Source organism: Ranitomeya imitator, chromosome 3 (genome assembly GCF_032444005.1).
Source record: "Ranitomeya imitator isolate aRanImi1 chromosome 3, aRanImi1.pri, whole genome shotgun sequence".
In the NCBI taxonomy this organism is placed as follows: Eukaryota; Metazoa; Chordata; class Amphibia; order Anura; family Dendrobatidae; genus Ranitomeya; species Ranitomeya imitator.
This window is the reverse complement of record NC_091284.1, coordinates 150,676,408-150,700,314: the sequence shown is the minus strand read 5'-3', so window position 1 is coordinate 150,700,314 and position 23,907 is coordinate 150,676,408. Positions and strand designations below refer to the sequence as shown.

The 23,907-nt window shown below is 43.4% G+C and overlaps 1 protein-coding gene across 1 annotated transcript in view; it reads left to right on the top strand.

Moving 5' to 3' along the window:
• Window positions 1–23,907, top strand: part of DHRSX (dehydrogenase/reductase X-linked) — a 480,717-nt gene that overhangs the window by 240,339 nt on the left and 216,471 nt on the right. The window contains exon 4 of the mRNA XM_069761561.1: window positions 22,706–22,807. Coding sequence (XP_069617662.1) covers window positions 22,706–22,807 — 102 coding nt within the window. The remainder of the gene's footprint in view (window positions 1–22,705; window positions 22,808–23,907) is intronic.

Genomic DNA, 23,907 nt, shown 5'->3' with positions numbered 1-23,907 from the left:
TTACCCGAGTACTAATTCTTCACCTCTTCCCCTCTGCAAACACTGCAATGCAATCTGTCAGTCATTACACCATCAGACTTCAAGTCATAAGTAGGCCACATTACTTGTTTCCTCTGATGTACATGTCCTCCTGCAACAGCAAGGCATCCAGACGTGCCACTCCAGGTGTCACCAACTAAGGCTACGTTCACATTAGCGTTGCGCGCCTGTGCGTCGGCGACGCAACGCACGACGCACAAAAAACGCGCGCAAAAACGCTGCGTTTTGCGACGCGTGCGTCGTTTTTTGACGAAAATCGGACGCACGAAAAATGCAACTTGTTGCATTTTCTTGCGTCCGACGCTAGCATCGGAAACGACGCACGTGTCGAAAAACGCCACCCAAAAAACGCACGCGTCCCCTATGTTAAACATAGGGGCGCGTCGCCGCTGCGTCGCCGACGCAACAGCGACGCACATTAGCGGAACGCTAATGTGAACGTAGCCTAACACAGTAATGATGACATTGTTGACATCAGATTGCCAGTTCCTTCTTTTCAGCGATAGGGATGTTACAATGCAAGCAATGTCTTCATCATGATTCTTTATTTCTTTTTGGTCATGCCTTTATCATGCAGATGATGCTATAGTGCAGTATCACATTTACTGGCTCCATCTGCAGTTATTTATAAGGCCGAATTACAACTTTTCATTGTTTGCTGTTCCTATGCATATTACTAATTGATTATTACATTGATGATAAAGTGCATGTATACAACTGATATATTGTGAAATCTGAGCTGGTGCCTGTCCCCTCTATTCCCACTAAGCTCATCGGCCGACACATTCGGTGGGCCTGAGAATCAGTTCCCACTGCCAGTAATTGCATAGCTAGAACTAGTTCTTGTATGCATCTTAGTTCCTGTGTCTTAATGGATACTCCTGATCCTCACTTTGGCTTGTTTACTGAGAATTCTTTTGCCTGATATCTTTGTACCTCTTGATTTCAACCCTACGATCTAACTATTCTTGCCAGATTGTAGCACTAATTAAAGGGTGAAGGCCAGGGTAACTACCGAGATTTAATAAATCAATAGGCCAGTTCCCAGCCTGTTTGTCGTAGCCACCATTTTTAGAGCTGCTAGCTGACCACAAACCAGGTCAATAGATCTGCATTTATATCTATTAGAAATATTTAATGCGACAATGACAATAAATCTGGACTGTGACATGAACACACAGGTAGAACAGTGTGATATGGTACTGTGTGGTTGGAAAAGGAATTAAACTCCATCCATTGCCTTTTCACTGATATTAGTAGCTTTGTGATTAGGTACAAATGGCAGATTCTTTTAAAGTCACTAATTAGATTCTTGGAATTATTAAGTGACAAGCTATTTCCATTCCAACTGGCAGCTATAAAGTCTTTTAATTGATTTTTTAAGGTATTTTTTTTCAACAAGCAATCTTTCTGGTATGTACAGCTCTCACAGTTTCCTAATGATTAATAAGCCAATAGATTTTAATTACTTACTTGCCAATATCATCCCAATTACTGATATGCAGAAAAGCCAGAATTGGCTGCCACAGAAACATAGAGCTGAGAGAATGGATTACCATCTGCAATTTCTTGTATCTTGCTTAAAGAGCTCTTAATTAGCTCACCAGCATTCATTACTGTGATTTCTTCTAAATGGTGCTTTGGTCTTTTTAAGCTTTTGCTGGATTAATGAGGTGACGGCATCTCTTGGTCACGTACAAGTAATCTGTATACATGTATTGTTTGTAATTTTGAACATGAACTAAACTAACATTGATGCCTCATTCAGTTACCCATTTATTCACATTTGTGTAATATTTGCATTTTTCAGCGAAAGAACATGTACCCACTTCTGGGGCCAGTCCATTTTTTTTTTTTTTTGCAAATGTCTGCAATAAAAGCCCCCAAACAAACAGATATGTCCATAGTGTGCACTATGCGGTGGCAATAAATCCACACCATAGTACCACCACATGTGTACTATGTGGTGGCAATTAGAGATGGGTGAACTGAACAGTAAAGTTCAGGGTCGGTACCGTACACCTAGTGTTCGGGCATGGACTTCTGTAGGAAGTGCTTGTTACTGTTCGGTTTCAGCTGCCTGAACATCCGGTGTTTCCCTTGTTGTCATCTGCATAACAGCGCGAGAAACACCAGCGGCTCTAACCGGCGGTAAAATTATCGCAGGTCAGAGAACGAGCAGTTGTGACCGGTGTTAAAAACATTATCTTCGGTCACAGGACTACTCTCATCAGCCTACGCCTGCTGTCGCTGATAACAGCAAGAGCAGGTGCCACTGATGGGATTATTCATAAGCTGGCACCAGTGCTATAAATAAATAAATTAAAAAAATGATAACTATCACAGGCAAAATTGACAGCTGCGGGCTGCAATCCTCAGTTGTCAGCTTTATCATGCTGGTTATCAAGAATAGAGGGGTCCCATACCATTTTTTTTTTTAAATTGTTTTTCTGGGTCGTCGTGGCACAGCAAGGATTATCATCGTAATTGATAGCTGAGGGATATGGTTGTTTATTTTCATCTTTTTTCAGGGGACATGGGCATCGGTGGATTAGGCGTAAGGTGAGCATAGCTGTGCTTTTTTATTTTTATTTCAAAGAAAGGAGCCTGTGTCATTATTTCGATTAAAAGATTTTATTCTGGCTGGGTCTTTTTTAGAATCTAAATGGGATTAGAAATGGGGATGTCTTATAGACTCCTCTCTATTACTAACATGTGGGCTTGATGTCAGCGGCCATAAAATAGCTCACATCAACCCCACAACGATTAACTCGCTTGCTACTGTATCAGTGCAAGTGGAAAGAAGCAGGATAAGTGCCAGAATTCGTGCATCTTAGGCTACGTTCACATTAGCGTTTTGCGTGTGTGCGTCGGGCGACGCAGCGGCGACGCATGCGTCATGCGCCCCTATATTTAACATGGGGGACGCATGGACATGCGTTGTGCTGCGTTGTGCTGCGTTGTGCGACGCATGCGTTTTTTTTGCCGCAAGCGTCGGGCGCAGAAAACGCAACAAGTTGCATTTTTCTTGCGTCCAAATTTTGGCAAAAAAGGATGCATGCGTCGCAAAACGAAGCGTTTTGGTGCGTTTTTATTTGCGTTGTGCGTTGCGTCACTGACGCACAACGCAAATGTGAAAGTAGCCTAATAGATGCACCTTTTCTGGGGTGACTGCGGCCTGCTATGTTTAGGCTGGGGGAGCAATATCCATGGACCCTTACCAATCTGAGAATAGCAGCCCATAGCTGTCTGTTTTAGCTTGGCTGGTTGTCAAAAATGGGAGGGTTCCCAGGCCATTTTTTAAAAGTTATTTAAATTAAAAAAAAAAACTGTTTGAAATCCCTTTATTCTTGATATTTACCTTTGATAAAACTTACAACTGAGGGTTGAAGCCTGTAGCTGTAAGTTTTGCCTGTGCTGATTATCATAAATAAAAGAGACCCCACTTCATATTTTTTTTTTTTATTTAATTATAGCACAGGCGCCGACTGATGAATACTCCCGCATGGGAGTAGCACTCTCTTCAACCCACGCCTGTGATCATCGGTAACCTTTTTACTGTCGGTCACAGCTTCTGGCTCACACTCTGTCCTGCAGTTATGATTTTGCTGCCGATCAGAGCCCATGTTTGCTGTGCTGTCATGAAGATGGCAGTGTGACAAACAACGGATGTTCGAGCCCCAATCATGTGAATAGGGTTCAGATTTGAATATTGTTCTGATACCCGAACCAAACTTTTTTTTACATGTTCAGCCGAACCCACCGGAACTGAACTACCACGAGTTCACCCGTCACTAGTGGTTATAAATCCACACTTTATCAGTTTTCAAAGAATTTAGCACTGTTGTCTTTTTTATATTTTGTGTACTGCTTTCCTGTATGACATTATGCACAGGGCATTCTGGTTGATACAAGATGAAGGGGAGTGCGTTCTCCATTATATGATCGTAACATAGTAATGTCATAGTATATGGATATTGCACATTGGTGGCACAATAGTGGGATGATGCATATCTTTAAATCATAGCAGAGTAATTACACAGTTATGCCACAGTATAGGGATATTGTGTATACTGATGTCTCAATATTGTAATCATGTACACAGTGGTATCAACGTTGAGATACTCCATAATGTGACATTACACAGAGATGACACAGCACAAAATTAATCCACACAGTGATCTCAAAGTACATACACACAGTATTAAGAATAGCCAGATGGTGCATACATTGAAATAATAGCACAGTAATACAAGCAGTGATGTCATAGCACAGGGCTAATGTGCACAGTGATGTCACAGTACAGGGCTAATGTGTACGGTGATGTCACAGCACAGGGCTAATGTGCGCAGTGATGTCACAGCACAGGGCTAATGTGCGCAGTGATGTCATAGCACAGGGCTAATGCGCGCAGTGATGTCACAGCACAGGGCTAATGTGCACAGTGATGTCATAGCACAGGGCTAATGTGCACAGTGATGTCATAGCACAGGGTTAATGTGTATGGTGATGTCACAGCACATGGCAAATGTACGCAGTGGTGTCACAGTACAGGGCTAATGTGCGCAGTGATGTCACAGCACAGGGCTAATGTGCGCAGTGATGTCACAGCACAGGGCTAATGTGCACAGTGGTGTCATAGCACAGGGTTAATGTGCACAGTGGTGTCATAGCACAGGGTTAATGTGTATGGTGATGTCACAGCACAGGGCAAATGTACGCAGTGGTGTCACAGCACAGGGCTAATGTGCAAAGTAATGTCATAGCACAGGGTTAATGTGTACGGTGATGTCACAGCACAGGGCTAATTTGCGCAAGGATGTCACAGTACAGGGCTAATGTGCGCAGTGATGTCATAGCACAGGGTTAATGTGTACGGTGATGTCACAGCACAGGGCTAATGTGCACAGTGATGTCACAGCACAGGGCTAATGTGCGCAGTGATGTCATAGCACAGGGTTAATGTGTACGGTGATGTCACAGCACAGGGCTAATGTGCGCAAGGATGTCACAGTACAGGGCTAATGTGCGCAGTGATGTCATAGCACAGGGTTAATGTGTACGGTGATGTCACAGCACAGGGCTAATGTGCGCAAGGATGTCACAGCACAGGGCTAATGTGCACAAGGATGTCACAGCACAGGGCTAATGTGCGCAAGGATGTCACAGCACAGGGCTAATGTGCGCAAGGATGTCACAGCACAGGGCTAATGTGCGCAAGGATGTCACAGTACAGGGCTAATGTGCGCAGTGATGTCATAGCACTGGGCTAATGTGTACGTTGATGTCACAGCACAGGGCTAATGTGCGCAAGGATGTCACAGCACAGGGCTAATGTGCGCAAGGATGTCACAGCACAGGGCTAATGTGCGCAAGGATGTCACAGTACAGGGCTAATGTGCGCAGTGATGTCATAGCACTGGGCTAATGTGTACGTTGATGTCACAGCACAGGGCTAATGTGCGCAAGGATGTCATAGTACAGGGCTAATGTACGGAGTGATGTCATAGCACAGGGTTAATGTGCAAAGTGGTATCAAAATTGTGGGATGATGTGTACAGTGGGCTTCCCACACAGGATAGTGCAGACAGTGACTGTTCTGGAATAATGTTGACAGCAGTGTCACAGTAGAAGGATAATGCACACAGTAAAACAACAGGAATACCACATACGCACAGTGAAAAAACATAGGATGAAAATAAGATGTCATGGAAATGTAATTCATGGAGTCCCATAGTAAAATGTTGTCATTATATTCTCCAAGGATCATAATCTTACCCCTCTGTACAGATGGTTCCCCACTCTGGTAGGGCCCATAGCACCTGCTAATTTGGCAGTTACACCCAAGACTGTAATTTTAATAGTTTGTGTCCTGTCACTCCAGATCCACTTCTGAGACTGTATTACGAGATTACAAGGACTATGAGGGGCACGTGACCTCCGGCTCTTCTGTTGCCCTCTCTTGTGTAGAAGCTAAATATCTGTATCCCCGGTAAATATCTGTATCCCCGGTAAATATCTCTATCCCTGGTATATTTTTCTGGTAGCCTGATGATTAATGCGCCTATAATATAAGAACAGACTGCAGCTGAATTGTCTGGCTTTTTTTCAATCTGACCATTATTCATTTTGTCTTCTTTTTGATGTTATCATAAAATATATCCCTCACCCACATTCACTGTGCCGATAAGAAGCTTGGCTTAAAATGAAATGATTCCTGTGATAAACTAAGGCCTGATATTGTGTGCAAACAATGGGGTCTCCAGTCAGTAGCAGCGCGGGCGGTCTCTTAGGACACTAATGAATTTCCTCCCTCTGTGATGTAATGAAATGTATGTACACAGTACAGATGGTTCAGTGTGACCCCGACCTGCAGCATGGGCGCTTTACTACACGCGGTCTTTCCATCTGGCTTTGGCAGTGATTTATTTTGGTGTTTCTGAAGATAAATGACTCGCTATACAGGGGACCTGGTCTAAAAATATCACACAATTAAACATAAATGCCATGTGTCACGATTCCCCCTGACCGCTGTCACCAATGGGTCAGGATTCACACCGTGACCGTCACCCCTACGTCACGGATTGAGGTGACTTTAGGCCAACAGACGGCTATCACATGTGCAGGGGGGCTTATCTTAGTTATCCCTCCACTCCACGATGTGATGAAAAACCACACACAAGGCTATTGACCTCTTAGTTTACAGCAGGGGCTTATTCTAGGTATCCCACTGCTTTTCTATATACCACGAACTGCAGGGATTTATGTATATCCCGCTTACAGTTCCACTTAACACTTGCAGCTCTCTGGCGCCCCCCTTACTCTCAGGTCAGATTAGGTACTGCACCCTGGGTAATTAGTCGCCAGAAAGGCTGCCTGCTATGTACTGGCTATTGGGCACGCTGCAGCGACGCGATAACTACTCCCACTCAGGCAGGAACAATAATTATCAAACCCGCAGTTGCTTCAGCATAATCCAACAGTCAGCGCACTTTCGCTGCCACCAGCTTCGATTAAACGGGTCCGAAGCTAACCCAGCACAACAGTAACAGTAGCGTATTTCCCTTCAGAGACTTAGGGTACGGTTTAGAACAGGAGAACAAACTAATATATAATAGTATATCCCATTAAAAATAATTAGGCAGTGCTTTATCAAAAATATTTTATAAAAAGGTTATAAATGAGACAATTGCAAATATGTACATGGGTAATTATAACATAAAGGGAATAAATGAGAAAAGATAACACTCACATGTTAAAAGCATTGCAGGCAATCAGGCTAGGGCAGTTTCCATATATCCCAGTCCATGGGATGCTGCTGGCTTCAGGAGAGGACAAGAAGTCAGGAAGAAATCTAGCAGCAGGAAACTGGGGAGCCTGCCACAACCTTAATACCTTAAGGCTGTGACATCACAGAAAGGCTGGCTTATCCAGACCCTCCTCTCTCTACATTCTGCCTAAACTTTAAACTATTCTCTCTAATTTCTATAACTTCACTACAAAACACGTCATAGTTCTAACAAACCCATCAATCATCTCGGGTTAACGTGAGCATTCTAATGAGATCAAATATGTCCTATCTGGGATACATATTTACAGAGAAAACCCTACTTCTTTACCAGACGGAGTTAGAAGCCCGAGTTTAAAGGGGTGGGTACCTACACCGAGTGGGAATACGAATATATATTTTCGTGTTCTTACCGTAAACATGGTGCATAATATCGTACCAAAACCAAACAAAGGATCTTTCATGAATTTTGGAGCCACTTTACCAGTTCTGACTAGTGAAGGTGGGAGGGGTGAGGGACTTTCCTCTGAGCCTGGAATTTACGACCCCAGTGCAATAAAACCCCCTTCTAGCATACAGTCCGTAGCCCAGAGAGAAACAAGTAGAGTCAGCCAGTGAAGGGGGGGTTTAGCCCACCTCATGAGCTGACGAGCAACTAAACTTATGATATTTCATACCATATCGTGACACCATGGTTTCAAAAAGTGACCTAATAATTCGGGTGTTATTTGTGTGGAAGAATGTCAAAAAGTTAATTGAAAAGCTGAAAACAATTTAATATATGTTGTAATCTATAATGTAGTGGACAGGACAGCAGAGATTAGTTTGGTACATGAAGTGACAAGAGGTTGTTTTATGTCTCTGGGCAATTTTGTTGTTTTATAAATGCACCCATTTTTACATTAATAACAAGTAGCTATATGCCAGGATAGTGGGGTTTGCAAGATGTGCAAAATTTGCTTCGTCTGCCTAGAGCTTGGCAGCAGATGGTGTACTTAGCTCTGTGCATGTGGCATCGTAGAAAACAGGCCAAGACAACAGAATAGGGCAAGAATAAGGAGATAAAGTGAAATAATGACTGTGATCATGACTTCTTTATTAAAGTAAAGGGGCAAAACCTAGAAGGAAATGGTCAAGGACATGGGCTTCCACATTTACTTGGTGTGTACCTGAGCAGATCTTTTTCAGCCTATCAAAGATATCACAGAGGTTGTTGTATTTCAACAATCCCTGTTCAGATGGCAAGACCCCAATAATGAGCTGATTGAGGGCTGATGGAGTTACCCTTTTCTGCCGTTTTCACGGTTGGCGGTGACTGCTCCTAGGTTAAAGTGGAATACATTATTTCCGCGATTGAAGTTAATGGATGAATTGCATCCTCTCGGTGAGATCGCTATGATTAATGGGACAGAGTTCACATAATGCAGAAGACCCCATTCAATGTCTTTCTGCTTTTTGGTTCTAAACAGTAAGCCAATTATACATCACATCAGATAAGTCATTTATCTCAGGACTTACCCTTTAACTTACTACATCCACCGTGAAGAGGATACAGTAAAGAGCCCCTTGTATCGGTAAGTCAAGTTCTAACAGTTTAATTTGTGTTAAATGCAAAACGAGTCTGCCACTTTGTATTAGGCTATCTCTGTGACCGCCATTACGTCTTTTTACTGACCTGAGATATAAGCAGGGCCGGACTGGCCATCGGGCAGTTCTGGCAAATGGCAGAAGGGCCGGTGGCAGTAGTGGGCTGCTCGAGTGTGCCGCTGTCGGCACACTCCCGGCCCCGCATTCAACTATACCGGCGTCATAGACGCCGGTACAGTTGAATGCAATGATGGAGGAAAGAGAGCATCTGCTGTCGCTCCCTCTCCCATCATTCCCCACTCTGCCTGCCGCTGACACTGCGGGTGCGCAATGACGTCATATCATCGCACACCTGCTGTGTGACCGGGCGGGTAGACTGCAGCTGCTGAGACCGGAGCCAGGAGCAGCGCGGGGCAAGAGGAAAGGTGATTACATCATATAAATGGTTAACAGAGTGTGGGGGCTTCTTCTTTAACCTCATCAACACCCAGAGATCATGGTTGTGTGGTCCTGATGTTTGCCATGGCAATTAATGACCAAATAGCGGCCTTACAGTTTATAGGCAATAATGGCCTGCTCAGAAGTTAGCGACATTTAGGTGGTAAAAATACACTTTTTAATTTCTGTCATGTCACTTTGTATTAATGCCTAAAAATAACCTGAAGGGTTAATAAACTACCTGACAGCAGTTTTCAGTATGTCAGGGGGTGCTGTTTTTAAAATGGTATCATTTTTGGGGGGTTCCAATATATATAACGTCACTTCAAACTTGGATATGTCCCTAAAAAATAAATTTTGTAAATTTCCTTGAAAAAAGGAAAAATTACTGCTACATTTTAAACCTCCTAAAATGCTAGCAAAATGAAATCGCATTTTACAAATGGTGCTGATTTAAAGCTGACATGAGGGAAATGTTATTTATTAATGTTTTGCTGTGGTATGACGACCTGGATTACAGGGATAATCATTCAAAGTTTGAAAATTGCAAAAAAAAATTTAACAATTTTGTCACATTTTGATATTTTTTTTATGAATAAACACAAAACATATTCACCTAAATTTACCATTACCATAAATTAAAATGTGCCCCGAATAAACATTCTCAAACTCAATGGGATTTGTTGAAGCGTTCCCGAATTACCACGTGAAGTGACGCTGGTCAGATTTCATAAATGTTGCCCGGTCACTAAAGGGTTAAGGACTCAATTCGTATTCATGCTGTCACTACTTGGACTTTTCAAGAATGAAATGCTTGGAGTTATGGGAATCATGTGAACCCTCTTGATGTTTCTCACCTAGAGGCTTTGTAACAAAAGATGCCGATGTTATCGTTTCCCACGATAGTCTTGCATAATGCCTCCCCTGTTGTGCAACCTAATGAAGGCAGAGATAGTTTATGAGATTGTCTGACCCGTAGTCCTGACAGCATGCCAAGAAGCACACACATACATAAGATGGCGGTGGGCTGAACAATGCTAAGGTTCATTATTCTGACCATCAGCTGTTTCTCTGATACAGAGGAGCACTAGTTTGGCTAAAGGTACCTTCACACATAACGATTTTGTTAACGATATCGTTGCAACGTCACGCTTTTTGTGATGTAGCAACGATATCTTTAACGAAATCGTTATTTGTGACAGCGACCAACGATCAGGCCCCTGCTGGGAGATCGTTGGTCATTGGGGAATGATTAGGACCTTTTTTTGGTCGCTGATCACCCGCTGTCATCGCTGGATTGACGTGTGTGACGCCGATCCAGCGATGTGTTCACTGGTAACCAGGGTAAACATCGGGTTACTAAGCGCAGGGCCGCGCTTAGTAACCCGATATTTACCCTGGTTACCATTGTAAAAGTAAAAAAAAAAACGGTACATACTCACATTCCGATGTCTGTCACGTCCCCCGCCGTCAGCTTCCTTGCACTGACTGTCAGCGTCGGCCGTAAAGCAGAGCACAGCGGTGATGTCACCGCTGTGCTCTGCTTTACGGCCAGCGCTGACACAGTCAGTGCGGGAAGCTGACGCTGGGGGACGTGACAGACATCGGAATGTGAGTATGTACTGTTTTTTTTTTTTTTTTTACTTTTACAATGGTAACCAGGGTAAATATCGGGTTACTAAGCGCGGCCCTGCGCTTGGTAACCCGATGTTTACCCTGGTTACCTGGGGACTTCGGCATCATTGAAGACAGTTTCAACGATGCCGAAGTCTTTCCCCTGATCGTTGGTCGCTGGAGAGAGCTGTCTGTGTGACAGCTCCCCAGCGACCACACAACGACTTACCAACGATCACAGCCAGGTCGTATCGCTGGTCGTGATCGTTGGTAAGTCGTTTAGTGTAACGGTACCTTAAGTACTCTTGTGTTTTCTGTGGGAAAGCCATACAGAGACATCTCTGCTGGCGACTAATCTCCGGTAGAACAAAGAGATCGCAAACCCCAACAATGAAATGGCCAACACCTCCATACACCCTAAAGTGTTCTGCATTCAAGTGTTTGGAGATTCTTGCCTGTCAACAGTGCAAGTTACTGATTAGCTGGGTGAATGTATATTCCCTACACATACCTTTTATCCCAAGGAGCATTGCCTGGTCTATAGTCTACTTACGTCAGGTGGTCATCTTCACAAGGAGAAACATTAAATGCAAATCATATTTCTGATATATCAAAATTCTCTCCATAGTCCCAGCCTTTCTGGAGACAAGTTCGCCAGTAATTTCATTTTTTATGTCTGGAGGACAGTGAGGTGTGCATTTCATTTAGTGCAGCCTGACTTTGAGGTAGGTCATTTTAATTTATATACCGTACTTAGCTTTTTCTTTTGGAAGAATAAGAATTTGACTTTTACATATATTTTTTTTCTATCTGAACTTGAATTGAACTCTAATGTCTTTGAAGCTTAAAATAAGGTTTTGAAGATGTCTTCAAATGAGGCATTTAAGCATTAAAGGGAACCTGTCACCTGAATTTGGCGGGACCAGTTTTGGGTCATATGGGCGGAGTTTTCAGGTGTTTGATTCACCCTTTCCTTACCCGCTGGCTGCATGCTGGCCGAAATACTGGATTGAAGTTCATTCTCTGTCCTCCATAGTACACGCCTGCGCAAGGCAAGATTACCTTGCGCAGGCATGTACTACGGAGGACAGAGAATTAACTTCAATCCAATATTTCAGCCAGCATGCAGCCAGCGGGTAAGGAAAGGGTGAATCAAACACCTGAAAACTCCGCCCATATGACCCAAAACTGGTCCCGCCAAATTTAGGTGACAGGTTCCCTTTAATGATTTTAATAGATTTGACAATATCTTTAGTATCATTGCAAAAAAAAGGGAAGAAGCCAGCACTGCTTATGGTCAGAACGCAATAACTGAAGTGCAATTGCACATAAATTCTAACTGTATTTCAAATATGAGACATTTAGCAAACAATTGATCAATTCTTTGAGCTACCCCGCCACTTCACGGCATTCTCATAATGGGGCAGTCCTAATCTACGTATTTTATTTACGTTGTGCCATTATGGCCTCCTGAATATTTAAAGAGTATATATATAAAAAAAAAATAAAAAAAGGACCACATTACATGCGAACTGTACCTGGAGCATTTTCAGAATCACTCCCTTGGTGCCAGGAAAGGCAAGCGCAGGTAAAGGCCGATCAGGTCCAGTGCGGACATTTCAGATCTGGCTTCCACACTGCGAAACCCGCACCAAAGATGAAGGGTGAGACATAGGTGCACAATAAACTGGAGCCTGAGGCAGGGCAGGGCTGCTGTGTGTGTGCACAGCAGCCTATCAATCACAGTGAACACAGAAAGAATGGCGCACATAACCCAGCGTGCGCGGCAACAGTGGTGGTCAGCCACGTACCAATGCAAAGCAAAAAAAAGGGAAGAAGCCAGCACTGCTTATGGTCAGAACGCAATAACTGAAGTGCAATTGCACATAAATTCTAACTGTATTTCAAATATGAGACATTTAGCAAACAACTGATCAATTCTTTGAGCTACCCCGCCATTTCACGGCATTCTCATAATGGGGCAGTCCTAATCTACTTATTTTATTTACGTTGTGCCATTATGGCCTCCTGAATATTTAAAGAGTATGTATAAAAAAAAGGACCACATTACATGCGAACTGTACCTGGAGCATTTTCAGAATCACTCCCTTGGTGCCAGGAAAGGCAAGCGCAGGTAAAGGCCGATCAGGTCCAGTGCGGACATTTCAGATCTGGCTTCCACACTGCCAAACCCGCACCAAAGATGAAGGGTGAGACAGGCTGAGACACAGGTGCAGGGGCTTTAGTATCATTGACCACCTTCACCATTATAAAAATGTCACATATTAAGTTAAACTGCTAAAGCTGATAATTGTATTGGCAAAGGTGACTAATGATGGGGGAAAAGAAATCATCTCTTTCAATTACTGTCACAGATTACATATTCAGGTTGCTACAGTTGTACACATAGACATTCATTCATGCAGTTGTAAAGCATCTCTGTGTGACATGGATGTACCACCCAAAACCTGCACTTAGGATTGCTATCTGAGATGTTTCAACCCAAAGTGCTCCTTGCGGGCATCAAATATAAACCATCAGTGGCTAAAGACTCTTTGTGGTTGAAAGAAGGGCATACTCTATTGGCGCAAAAGCTCTTAAGATATATATAATATATATATATATATATATATATATATATATAATTGTCTAAGGGTTTTTCCGTCTGTCTGTCTTTCTGTCTGTCATAAAGGACGTAGATATCCCGCGTCTCTGATTGGTCGAGGCCAGGATTGGCCTCGACCAATCAGCAACGGGCACAGCGACGATGATGTCATAAAGGACGTAGAAATCCCACGTTTCTGATTCAGTGACGGGCACAGTATCGACGTAGATGTCATAATGGTTGCCATGACGACGATGATGTCATAAAGGTTGGCTCGACCAATCAGCGACGGGCACAGTCTGCCGCGAATTCTGGAATCATCAATGTCCATATACTACGGGGACATGCATATTCTAGAATACCCGATGCGTTAGAATCGGTCCACAATCTAGTATATATATATATATATATATATATATATATATATATATATATATATATATATATATATATATATATATATACTAAATGGTGGCCCGATTCTAACGCATCGGGTATTCTAGAATATGTATGTAGTATATTTATGAAGATTTCAGAATAATGCAATGAATACACAGGATTCGGCCGGCCGGGCGCGACCAATTAGCGAAGCATGGTTCAAACCCGCACCAATTCCCAGCCGGACTGCGTCTGTCGCAACCAATCAGTGAAGCCAGGGCCAGCTCCAGGTTTTTGAGGGCCCCGGGCGAAAGAGTCTCACAGCCCACATAGCATATGACACAGCCCACATAGTATATAGCACAGCCACGTAGTATATAGCACAGTCACGTAGTTTATAGCACAGCTACGTAGTATATAATACAGCCATGTAGTATATAGCACATCCACATAGTATATTGCACAGCCACGTAGTATATAGCACAGCCCACGCAGTATATAGCACAGCCCACATCATATAGCCACGTAGTATATAGGACAGCCATGTAGTATATTGCACAGCCACATAGTATATAGCACAGCCCACGTAGTATATAGCACAGCGACGTAGTATATAACACAGCCCACGTAGTATATAACACAGCCCACATAGTATATAGCACAGCCATGTAGTATATAGCACAGCTACATAGTATATAATACAGCCATGTAGTATATAGCACAGCCACGTAGTATATTGCACAGCCACGTAGTATATTGCACAGCCACGTAGTTTATAGCACAGCCATGTAGTATATAGTACAGTCCACACAGTATATAACACAGCCCATATGGTATATAGCACAGCCCACGCAGTATATAACACAGCCCACGTTATATATAGCACAGCCCACACAATATATAACACAGCCCATGTAGTATATAACACAGCCGCGGAGTATATTGCACAGCCACGTAGTATATTGCACAGCCATGTAGTATATAGCACAGCCACGTAGTATATTGCACAGCCACATAGGATATAGCACAGCCGACGCAGTAAATATCACAGCGACGTATATAACACAGTCCACGTAGTATATAACACAGCCCTCATATTATATAACACAGCCCACATAGTATATAGCAATGTGGGCACCATATTCCTGTTAAAAAAGTAATTAAAATAAAAAATAGTTATATACTCACCTTCCGGCGACCCCCGGATCCAGCCCAGGCCATTAGCGATGCTCCTCACGATGTTCCGTTCCCAGTGATGCTTTGAGGCAATAACCCGTGATGATGTAGCAGTCTCATGAGACCGCTATGTCATCTGGGGTCATCGCAATGTATTCTTGGGACCGGAGCGTTGCGAAGAGCGGTAAAGGCTGCCGCGGACGCCGGAAGGTGAGAATATAAAGATTTTTTTTTAACATTATATGTTTTTACTATTGATGCTGCATAGGCAGCATCAATAGTAAAAAGTTGGTCACACTTACAGGGTTAATGGCAGCGTTAACGGACTGCGTTACACCACGTGGTTGGATCCAAAGATCTCAAATTTGGACTCATCAGACCAAAGCACAGATTTCCTCTGGTCTACTGTCCATTCCTTGTGTTCTTTAGCCCGGCCCCAAACAAGTCTCTTCTGCTTGTTGCCTGTCCTTAGCAGTGGTTTCCTAGCAGCTATTTTACCATGAAGGCCTGCTGCACAAAGTCTCCTCTTAACAGTCGATGTAGAGATGTGTCTGCTGCTAGAACTCTGTGTGGCATTGACCTGGTCTCTAATCTGAGCTGCTGTTAACCTGCGATTTCTGAGGCTGGTGACCCCGATAAACTTATTCTCAGAAGCAGAGGTGACTCTTGGCCTTCTTTTGCTGGGGCGGTCCTCATGTGAGCCAGTTTCTTTGTAGCGCTTGATGGTTTTTGCCACTGCACTTGGGGACACTTTCAAAGTTTTCCCAATTTTTCGGACTGACTGACCTTCATTTCTTAGGCTACGTTCACACTAGCGTTGCGCCGCCCTGCGTCGGCGACGCAACGCGCAACGCACGAAAAAACGCGCACAAACGCACGCAAAAACGCACGCGTTTTGCGACGCGTGCGTCGTTTTTTGATGAGAATCGGACGCACAGAAAATGCAACTTGTTGCATTTTCTTGCGTCCGACGCTAGCGTCGTAAACGACGCAAGTGTCAAAAAACGCCACCCAAAAAATGCACGCGTCCCCTATGTTAAACATAGGGGCGCGTCGCCGCTGCGTCGCCGCTGCGTCGCCGGCGCAACAGCGACGCACATTGGCGGAACGCCAATGTGAACGTAGCCTAAAAGTAATGATGGCCACTCGTTTTTCTTTACTTGGCTGCTTTTTTCTTGCCATAATACAAATTCTAACAGTCTATTCAGTGGGACTATCAGTTGTGTATCCACCAGACTTCTGCACAACACAACTGATGGTCCCAACCCCATTTATAAGGCAAGAAATCCCACTTATTAAACCTGACAGGGCACACCTGTGAAGTGAAAACCATTCCCGGTGACTACCTCTTGAAGCTCATCAAGAGAATGCCAAGAGTGTGCAAAGCAGTCATCAAAGCAAAAGGTGGCTACTTTGGAGAACCTAGAATATAAGACATATTTCAGTTGTTTCACACTTTTTTGTTATTTATATAATTCAACATGTGTTAATTCATAGTTTTAATGCCTTTAGTGTGAATGTACAATTTTCATAGTCATGAAAATACAGAAAAATCTTTAAATGGGAAGGTGTGTCCAAACTTTTGGTCTGCACTGTGTATATGTGTATATACAGTGGGGCAAAAAAGTATTTAGTCAGTCAGCAATAGTGCAAGTTCCACCACTTAAAAAGATGAGAGGCGTCTGTAATTTACATCATAGGTAGACCTCAACTATGGGAGACAAACTGAGAAAAAAAATCCAGAAAATCACATTGTCTGTTTTTTTTAACATTTTATTTCCATATTATGGTGGAAAATAAGTATTTGGTCAGAAACAAAATTTCATCTCAATACTTTGTAATATATCCTTTGTTGGCAATGACAGAGGTCAAACGTTTTCTGTAAGTCTTCACAAGGTTGCCACACACTGTTGTTGGTATGTTGGCCCATTCCTCCATGCAGATCTCCTCTAGAGCAGTGATGTTTTTGGCTTTTCGCTTGGCAACACGGACTTTCAACTCCCTCCAAAGGTTTTCTATAGGGTTGAGATCTGGAGACTGGCTAGGCCACTCCAGGACCTTGAAATGCTTCTTATGAAGCCACTCCTTCGTTGCCCTGGCGGTGTGCTTTGGATCATTGTCATGTTGAAAGACCCAGCCACGTTTCATCTTCAATGCCCTTGCTGATGGAAGGAGGTTTGCACTCAAAATCTCACGATACATGGCCCCATTCATTCTTTCATGTACCCGGATCAGTCGTCCTGGCCCCTTTGCAGAGAAACAGCCCCAAAGCATGATGTTTCCACCACCATGCTTTACAGTAGGTATGGTGTTTGATGGATGCAACTCAGTATTCTTTTTCCTCCAAACATGACAAGTTGTGTTTCTACCAAACAGTTCCAGTTTGGTTTCATCAGACCATAGGACATTCTCCCAAAACTCCTCTGGATCATCCAAATGCTCTCTAGCAAACTTCAGACGGGCCCGGACATGTACTGGCTTAAGCAGTGGGACACGTCTGGCACTGCAGGATCTGAGTCCATGGTGACGTAGTGTGTTACTTATGGTAGGCCTTGTTACATTGGTCCCAGCTCTCTGCAGTTCATTCACTAGGTCCCCCCGCGTGGTTCTGGGATTTTTGCTCACCGTTCTTGTGATCATTCTGACCCCACGGGGTGGGATTTTGCGTGGAGCCCCAGATCGAGTGAGATTAACAGTGGTCTTGTATGTCTTCCATTTTCTAATTATTGCTCCCACTGTTGATTTCTTCACTCCAAGCTGGTTGGCTATTGCAGATTCAGTCTTCCCAGCCTGGTGCAGGGCTACAATTTTGTTTCTGGTGTCCTTTGACAGCTCTTTGGTCTTCACCATAGTGCAGTTTGGAGTCAAACTGTTTGAGGGTGTGCACAGGTGTCTTTTTATACTGATAACAAGTTTAAACAGGTGCCATTACTACAGGTAATGAGTGGAGGAAAGAGGAGACTCTTAAAGAAGAAGTTACAGGTCTGTGAGAGCCAGAAATCTTGATTGTTTGTTTCTGACCAAATACTTATTTTCCACCATAATATGCAAAAAAAATGTTAAAAAAACAGACAATGTGATTTTCTGGATTTTTTTTTCTCAGTTTGTCTCCCATTGTTGAGGTCTACCTATGATGTAAATTACAGACGCCTCTCATCTTTTTAAGTGGTGGAACTTGCACTATTGCTGACTGACTAAATACTTTTTTGCCCCACTGTATATATATATATATATATGTATATATATATATATATATATATATATATATATGTATATACATATATCTATCTATCTATATATCTATCTATATATATCTATCTATATATATATATATATATATATATATATATACAGTAGATATATATATATATATATATATATATATAGATATATAATCTATATATCTACTATATAATTGTCTAAGGGTCACTTCTGTCTGTCTGTCTTTCTGTCTGTCTGTCACGGATATTCATTGGTCGTGGCCTCTGTCTGTCCTGGAAATCCAAGTCGCTGATTGGTCGCGGCAAAACAACTACGACCAATCAGCGACGGGCACAGTCTGGAAGAAAATGGCCACTCCTTACTCCCTGCAGTCACTGCCCGGCGCCCGCATACTCCCCTCCACTCACCGCTCACACAGGGTTAATGCCGGCGGTAACGGATCGCGTTATGCCGCGGGTAACGCACTCCGTTACCGCCGCTATTAACCCTGTGTATCCCCAACCTTTTACTATTGATGCTATGTGGCATCAATAGTAAAAAAAATGTAATGATAAAAAATGTAATGTTAAAAATAATAAAAAAGTAAAAAACCTGCTATACTCACCCTCCGTTGTCCGCTGAGCCGCTCCCGCCTGCCGCCATCTTCCGCTCCCAGCGATGCATTGCGAAATTACCCAGAAGACTTAGCGGTCTCGTGAGACCGCTAAGTCATCTGGGTAATTTCGCAATGCATCCTGGGAACGGAAGATGGCGGCAGCCGCGCGCCTATCGGCGGAGCTTCGGTGGATCCCAGGAGATGAGTATATAACTATTTTTTATTTTAATTATTTTTTTAACAGTGATATGGTGCCCACACTGCTGTATACTACGTGGGCTGTGTTACATACCGCGTGGCTCTGTGCTGTATACTACATAGGCAGTGTTATATACTATGTGGGCTGTATGATATACTCCGTGGGCTGTGCTATATGCTGTGTGGGCTGTGCTATATATTACGTGACTGGGCAATATACTACATGGCTCTGTGCTGTATACTACGTGGCTCTATGCTGTATACTACATAGCTGGGCAATATACTACGCGACTGGGCAATATACTACGTGACTGGGCAATATACTACGTGACTTGGGCAATATACTACATGTCTGTGCTGTATACTATGTGACTGGGCAATATACTACGTGGCTGGGCAATATACTACGTAGCTGGGAAATATACTACGTGACTGGGCAATATACTACGTGATTGGGCAATATAAAATGTGTCTGTGCTGTATACTACGTGACTGGGCAATATACTACGTGACTGGGCAATATACTACGTGACTGGGCAATATACTACGTAGCTGTGCAATATGCTACATCGCTGGGCAATATACTATGTGACTGGGCAATATACTGCGTCCCTGGGCAATATGCTACGTGACTGGGCAATATACTACGTAGCTGGGCAATATACTACGTGACTGGGCAATATACTACGTGTCTGTGCTGTATACTACGTGTCTGGGCAATATACTACGTGACTGGGCAATATACTACGTGATTGGGCAATATAAAATGGTCTGTGCTGTATACTACGTGACTGGGCAATATACTACGTGACTGGGCAATATACTACGTGACTGGGCAATATACTACGTAGCTGTGCAATATGCTACATCGCTGGGCAATATACTATGTGACTGGGCAATATACTGCGTCCCTGGGCAATATGCTACGTGACTGGGCAATATACTACGTAGCTGGGCAATATACTACGTGACTGGGCAATATACTACGTGTCTGTGCTGTATACTACGTGTCTGGGCAATATACTACGTGACTGGGCAATATACTACGTAGCTGTGCAATATGCTACGTCACTGGGCAATATGCTACGTGGCTGGGCAATATACAATGTAGCTGTGCAATATACTACGTGGCTGGCAAATATACTATGTGACTGGGCAATATACTTCGTGGCTGGGCAATATACTACGTGACCGGGCAATATACTACGTGGGCTGTGCAATATACTACGTGGACATGCATATTCTAGAATACCAGATGCGTTAGAATCGGGCTACCATCTAGTATATATATATATATATATATATATATATATATATATATAATATATATATATAGTTCTCATTTTTATGGTCTTTAGCAAAGGAGCAAAATACTGCAGGTGGCGGGAAAGGTCAGAGCGTCCCACCGCCTGCGCACTGCAGAACTTTGCTCTGCCCTCCATCGGGCAGATAAGTACGACTGCTCAGGAGGGCAATGCCAAGCAGACTGTGTGAATGATGCAGTGACTCGTCATCCTCAGGAAGCTTGCAGGAGGGCAGCATCACATGAAGAAGAAAGGCGTCGGACCAAGAAGAGCTACACCCATCCGACTGGACCGCCGACCAGGTGAGTATAAGAAGTTATTTTTCTTCTCTTACAGGTCGGGTTGGGGGCAGATATACAGCATTATAGAATGCTGTATATAAGCCCTGAAAGGGGGTGGCTGTAACTCATATTGGCCAAACCTGGTGACAGGTTCCCTTTAACCGCAGCGGAGTAGAAACCTTCTATCTATATAATTGTCTAAGGTCCACTTCCGTCTGTTTGTCTGTTTTCCACTTCCGTCTGTTTGTCTGTAATGGAAATCCCGCATCACTGTTTGTTCGCGGCTGGCTGGGCACGACCAATCAGCGACAGACACAGTCCGGCCACGAAATGGCCCCTCCCTACTCGCCTCCAGTCAGTGCCCCCTCCATACTCCCCTCCAGTGAGCTCCCACATAGCATTTCAGAAGTTGGTTAAATGGACTGCGTTACACCATGGCATAACGCGGTGTAAGGCAGTCCGTTAACGGTGCCATTAACCCTGTGTGACCAACGTTTTACTATTGCCTATGCAGCATCAATAGTAAAAACATATAACGTTAAAAATAATAATTAAAAAAAATCATTATATTCTCACCTTCCATCGTCCATGCCAGCCTTTCCCGCTCCTCGCGACGCTCCGGTCCCAAGAATGCATTGCGGCAACGACCCGTGATGACCGCTACATCATCACGTGTTATTGCCACAAGGCATTACTGGGAACGGAGCGTCGCGACGATCATCGCTAAAGGCCTGGGCTGGATCCGGGGGCCGCCGAAAGGTGAGTATATAACTAATTTTTATTTTAATTCTTTTTTTTAGCAGGGATATGGTGACCACATTGCTATATACTACGTGGGCTGTCTTATATACTGTGTGGGCTGTGTTATATACTGCGTGGGCTGTGTTATATACTACCTTGCTGTGATATATAGTACGTGGGCTGTGCTATATCCTACCTGGCTGTGCAATATACTACGTGGCTGTGTTATATAGGACGTGGCCTGTGTTATATACTGCATGGGCTGTGGTATATACTATGTGGGCTGTGTTATATACTGCAAGGGCTGTGTTATATACTGCGTGGGTTGTGCTATATACTACGTCGGCTGTGCTATATACTACGTGGGCTGTGTTATATACTGCGTGGCCTGTGCTATATACTACATGGCTCTGCAACATACTACGTAGCTGTGCAATATACTATGTAGCTGTTAAATATACTACGTAGCTGTGCAATATACTACGTGGGCTGTGCTATATACTACGTGGCAGTGCTGTGTACTACATGCCTGTGTTATATACTACATGGTCTGTGCTATATACTACATGGGCTGTGCTCTATACTACGTGGGCTGTGTAATATACTGCATGGACTGTGTATTATACTGCGTGGGCTGTGCTATATACTATGTGGGCTATGCTATATACTACATGGGCTGTGCTATATACTATGTGTCTGTGCTATATACTATGGAGCTGTGCTATATAATACGTGGCCATCCGCAAACAATCAACGACAGGTGCAGTCCGGCCACGAATTGCCGTCGGATTTTAACCACTCTTCGCTAATTGGTCAGGGCCGGCTGGCCGAATCCTGTGTATTCATTGCATTATTCTGAAATCTTCATAAATAAACTACATATATATTCTAGAATACCAATGCGTTAGAATCGGGCCACCATCTAGTACTATATATATATATACATATCATGGTCATTCCATAAAATAGCCTTTTCTTCTATGTATGAATAGGAGTTATTTCCCTATAATGCAGTAACACAATGTATTATATTCTTGTGAATAGATGCACAGTGCTTTCTCCAAATTGAATTGCTTGTTCTCAAAATTAGGATGTATATCAGCACAGCTTTTTCTTTTTTCGTTAGCCAAAATTATATGATTTAATTTTTATGGCAATAGTGTAAAATGGAACAGAAACTTCACTGCTTCTCGGAAGTCTTTGAAAATGTATTTATAAATGTATTTTCTTCCTTCTCAGTGGAATTTTTATTCTGTGATTTGGCTTCCATGAAGTCCATACGGAATTGTGTACAGAATTTCAAAGCAAAAAAACTGGACCTCCATCTCCTGGTTAATAACGGTGAGTCATTGCTTCATCTTACCATTTATTTCTGGATTGTTTTGTAATCATGAATGATTTCCTTTTGTATTACGGTACGTTGTCATGTGTTATACCACATGTATTGTAAACTTGTATTTGGCCTTTAGAGGATAGTATCAGAACATTTAGATTAATAATCCTGTTTACTATAATTGTCTCCAGGTGACAAATTGTAACTTGCTATTTAGTACAGGAGAGTTTGTCAGGATCTCAATGAGGATTCAATACTTTCTGAACTTGAATCTCGTTTGCTGTGCTAGAGATGCATGTTACTCATGTGAAATAGGTAGCTGATGAACAGCGACAAGAAAACAAAAATTTCTTCTGTTCCACATGCCATAGCCAATACCTTGATGAAAAGACAAATAAAATAGTTAGGGTATGTGCGCACGTTCCGGATTATACGCTGATTTTTTGCGCGTTTTTTCAGCGGCTTTCCGTGGAAAAAATGCTTAAAAAACGCATACATTAAGCATCCCATCATTTTTAATGGTTTCCGCAATTTTTGTGCACATATTGTGTTTTTTCGGCAAAAAAACGCATGCGGAAAAATATGCAGCATGTTCATTAATTTTGCGTACTTTAACCCCTTACCGGCATCGGACGTACTATACCGTCCGATGCCGGCTCCCCTGCTTTGATGCAGGGCTCCGCGGTGAGCCCGCACCAAAGCCGGGACATGTCAGCTGTTTTGAACAGCTGACATGTGCCCGTAATAGGCGCGGGCAGAATCGCGATCTGCCCGCACCTATTAACTAGTTAAATGCCGCTGTCAAACGCAGACAGCGGCATTTAACTACCGCTTCCGGCCGGGCGGCCGGAAATGACGTAATCGCCGACCCCCGTCACATGTCCGGGGGTCGGCGATGCGTCTCCATTGTAGCCATAGAGGTCCTTGAGACCTCTATGGTTACTGATTGCCCGTCGCTGTGAGCGCCACCCTGTGGTCGGCGCTCACAGCACACGTGCAATTCTGCTACATAGCAGCGATCAGCAGATCGCTGCTATGTAGCAGAGCCGATCGTGCTGTGCCTGCTTCTAGCCTCCCATGGAGGCTATTGAAGCATGGCAAAAGTTTA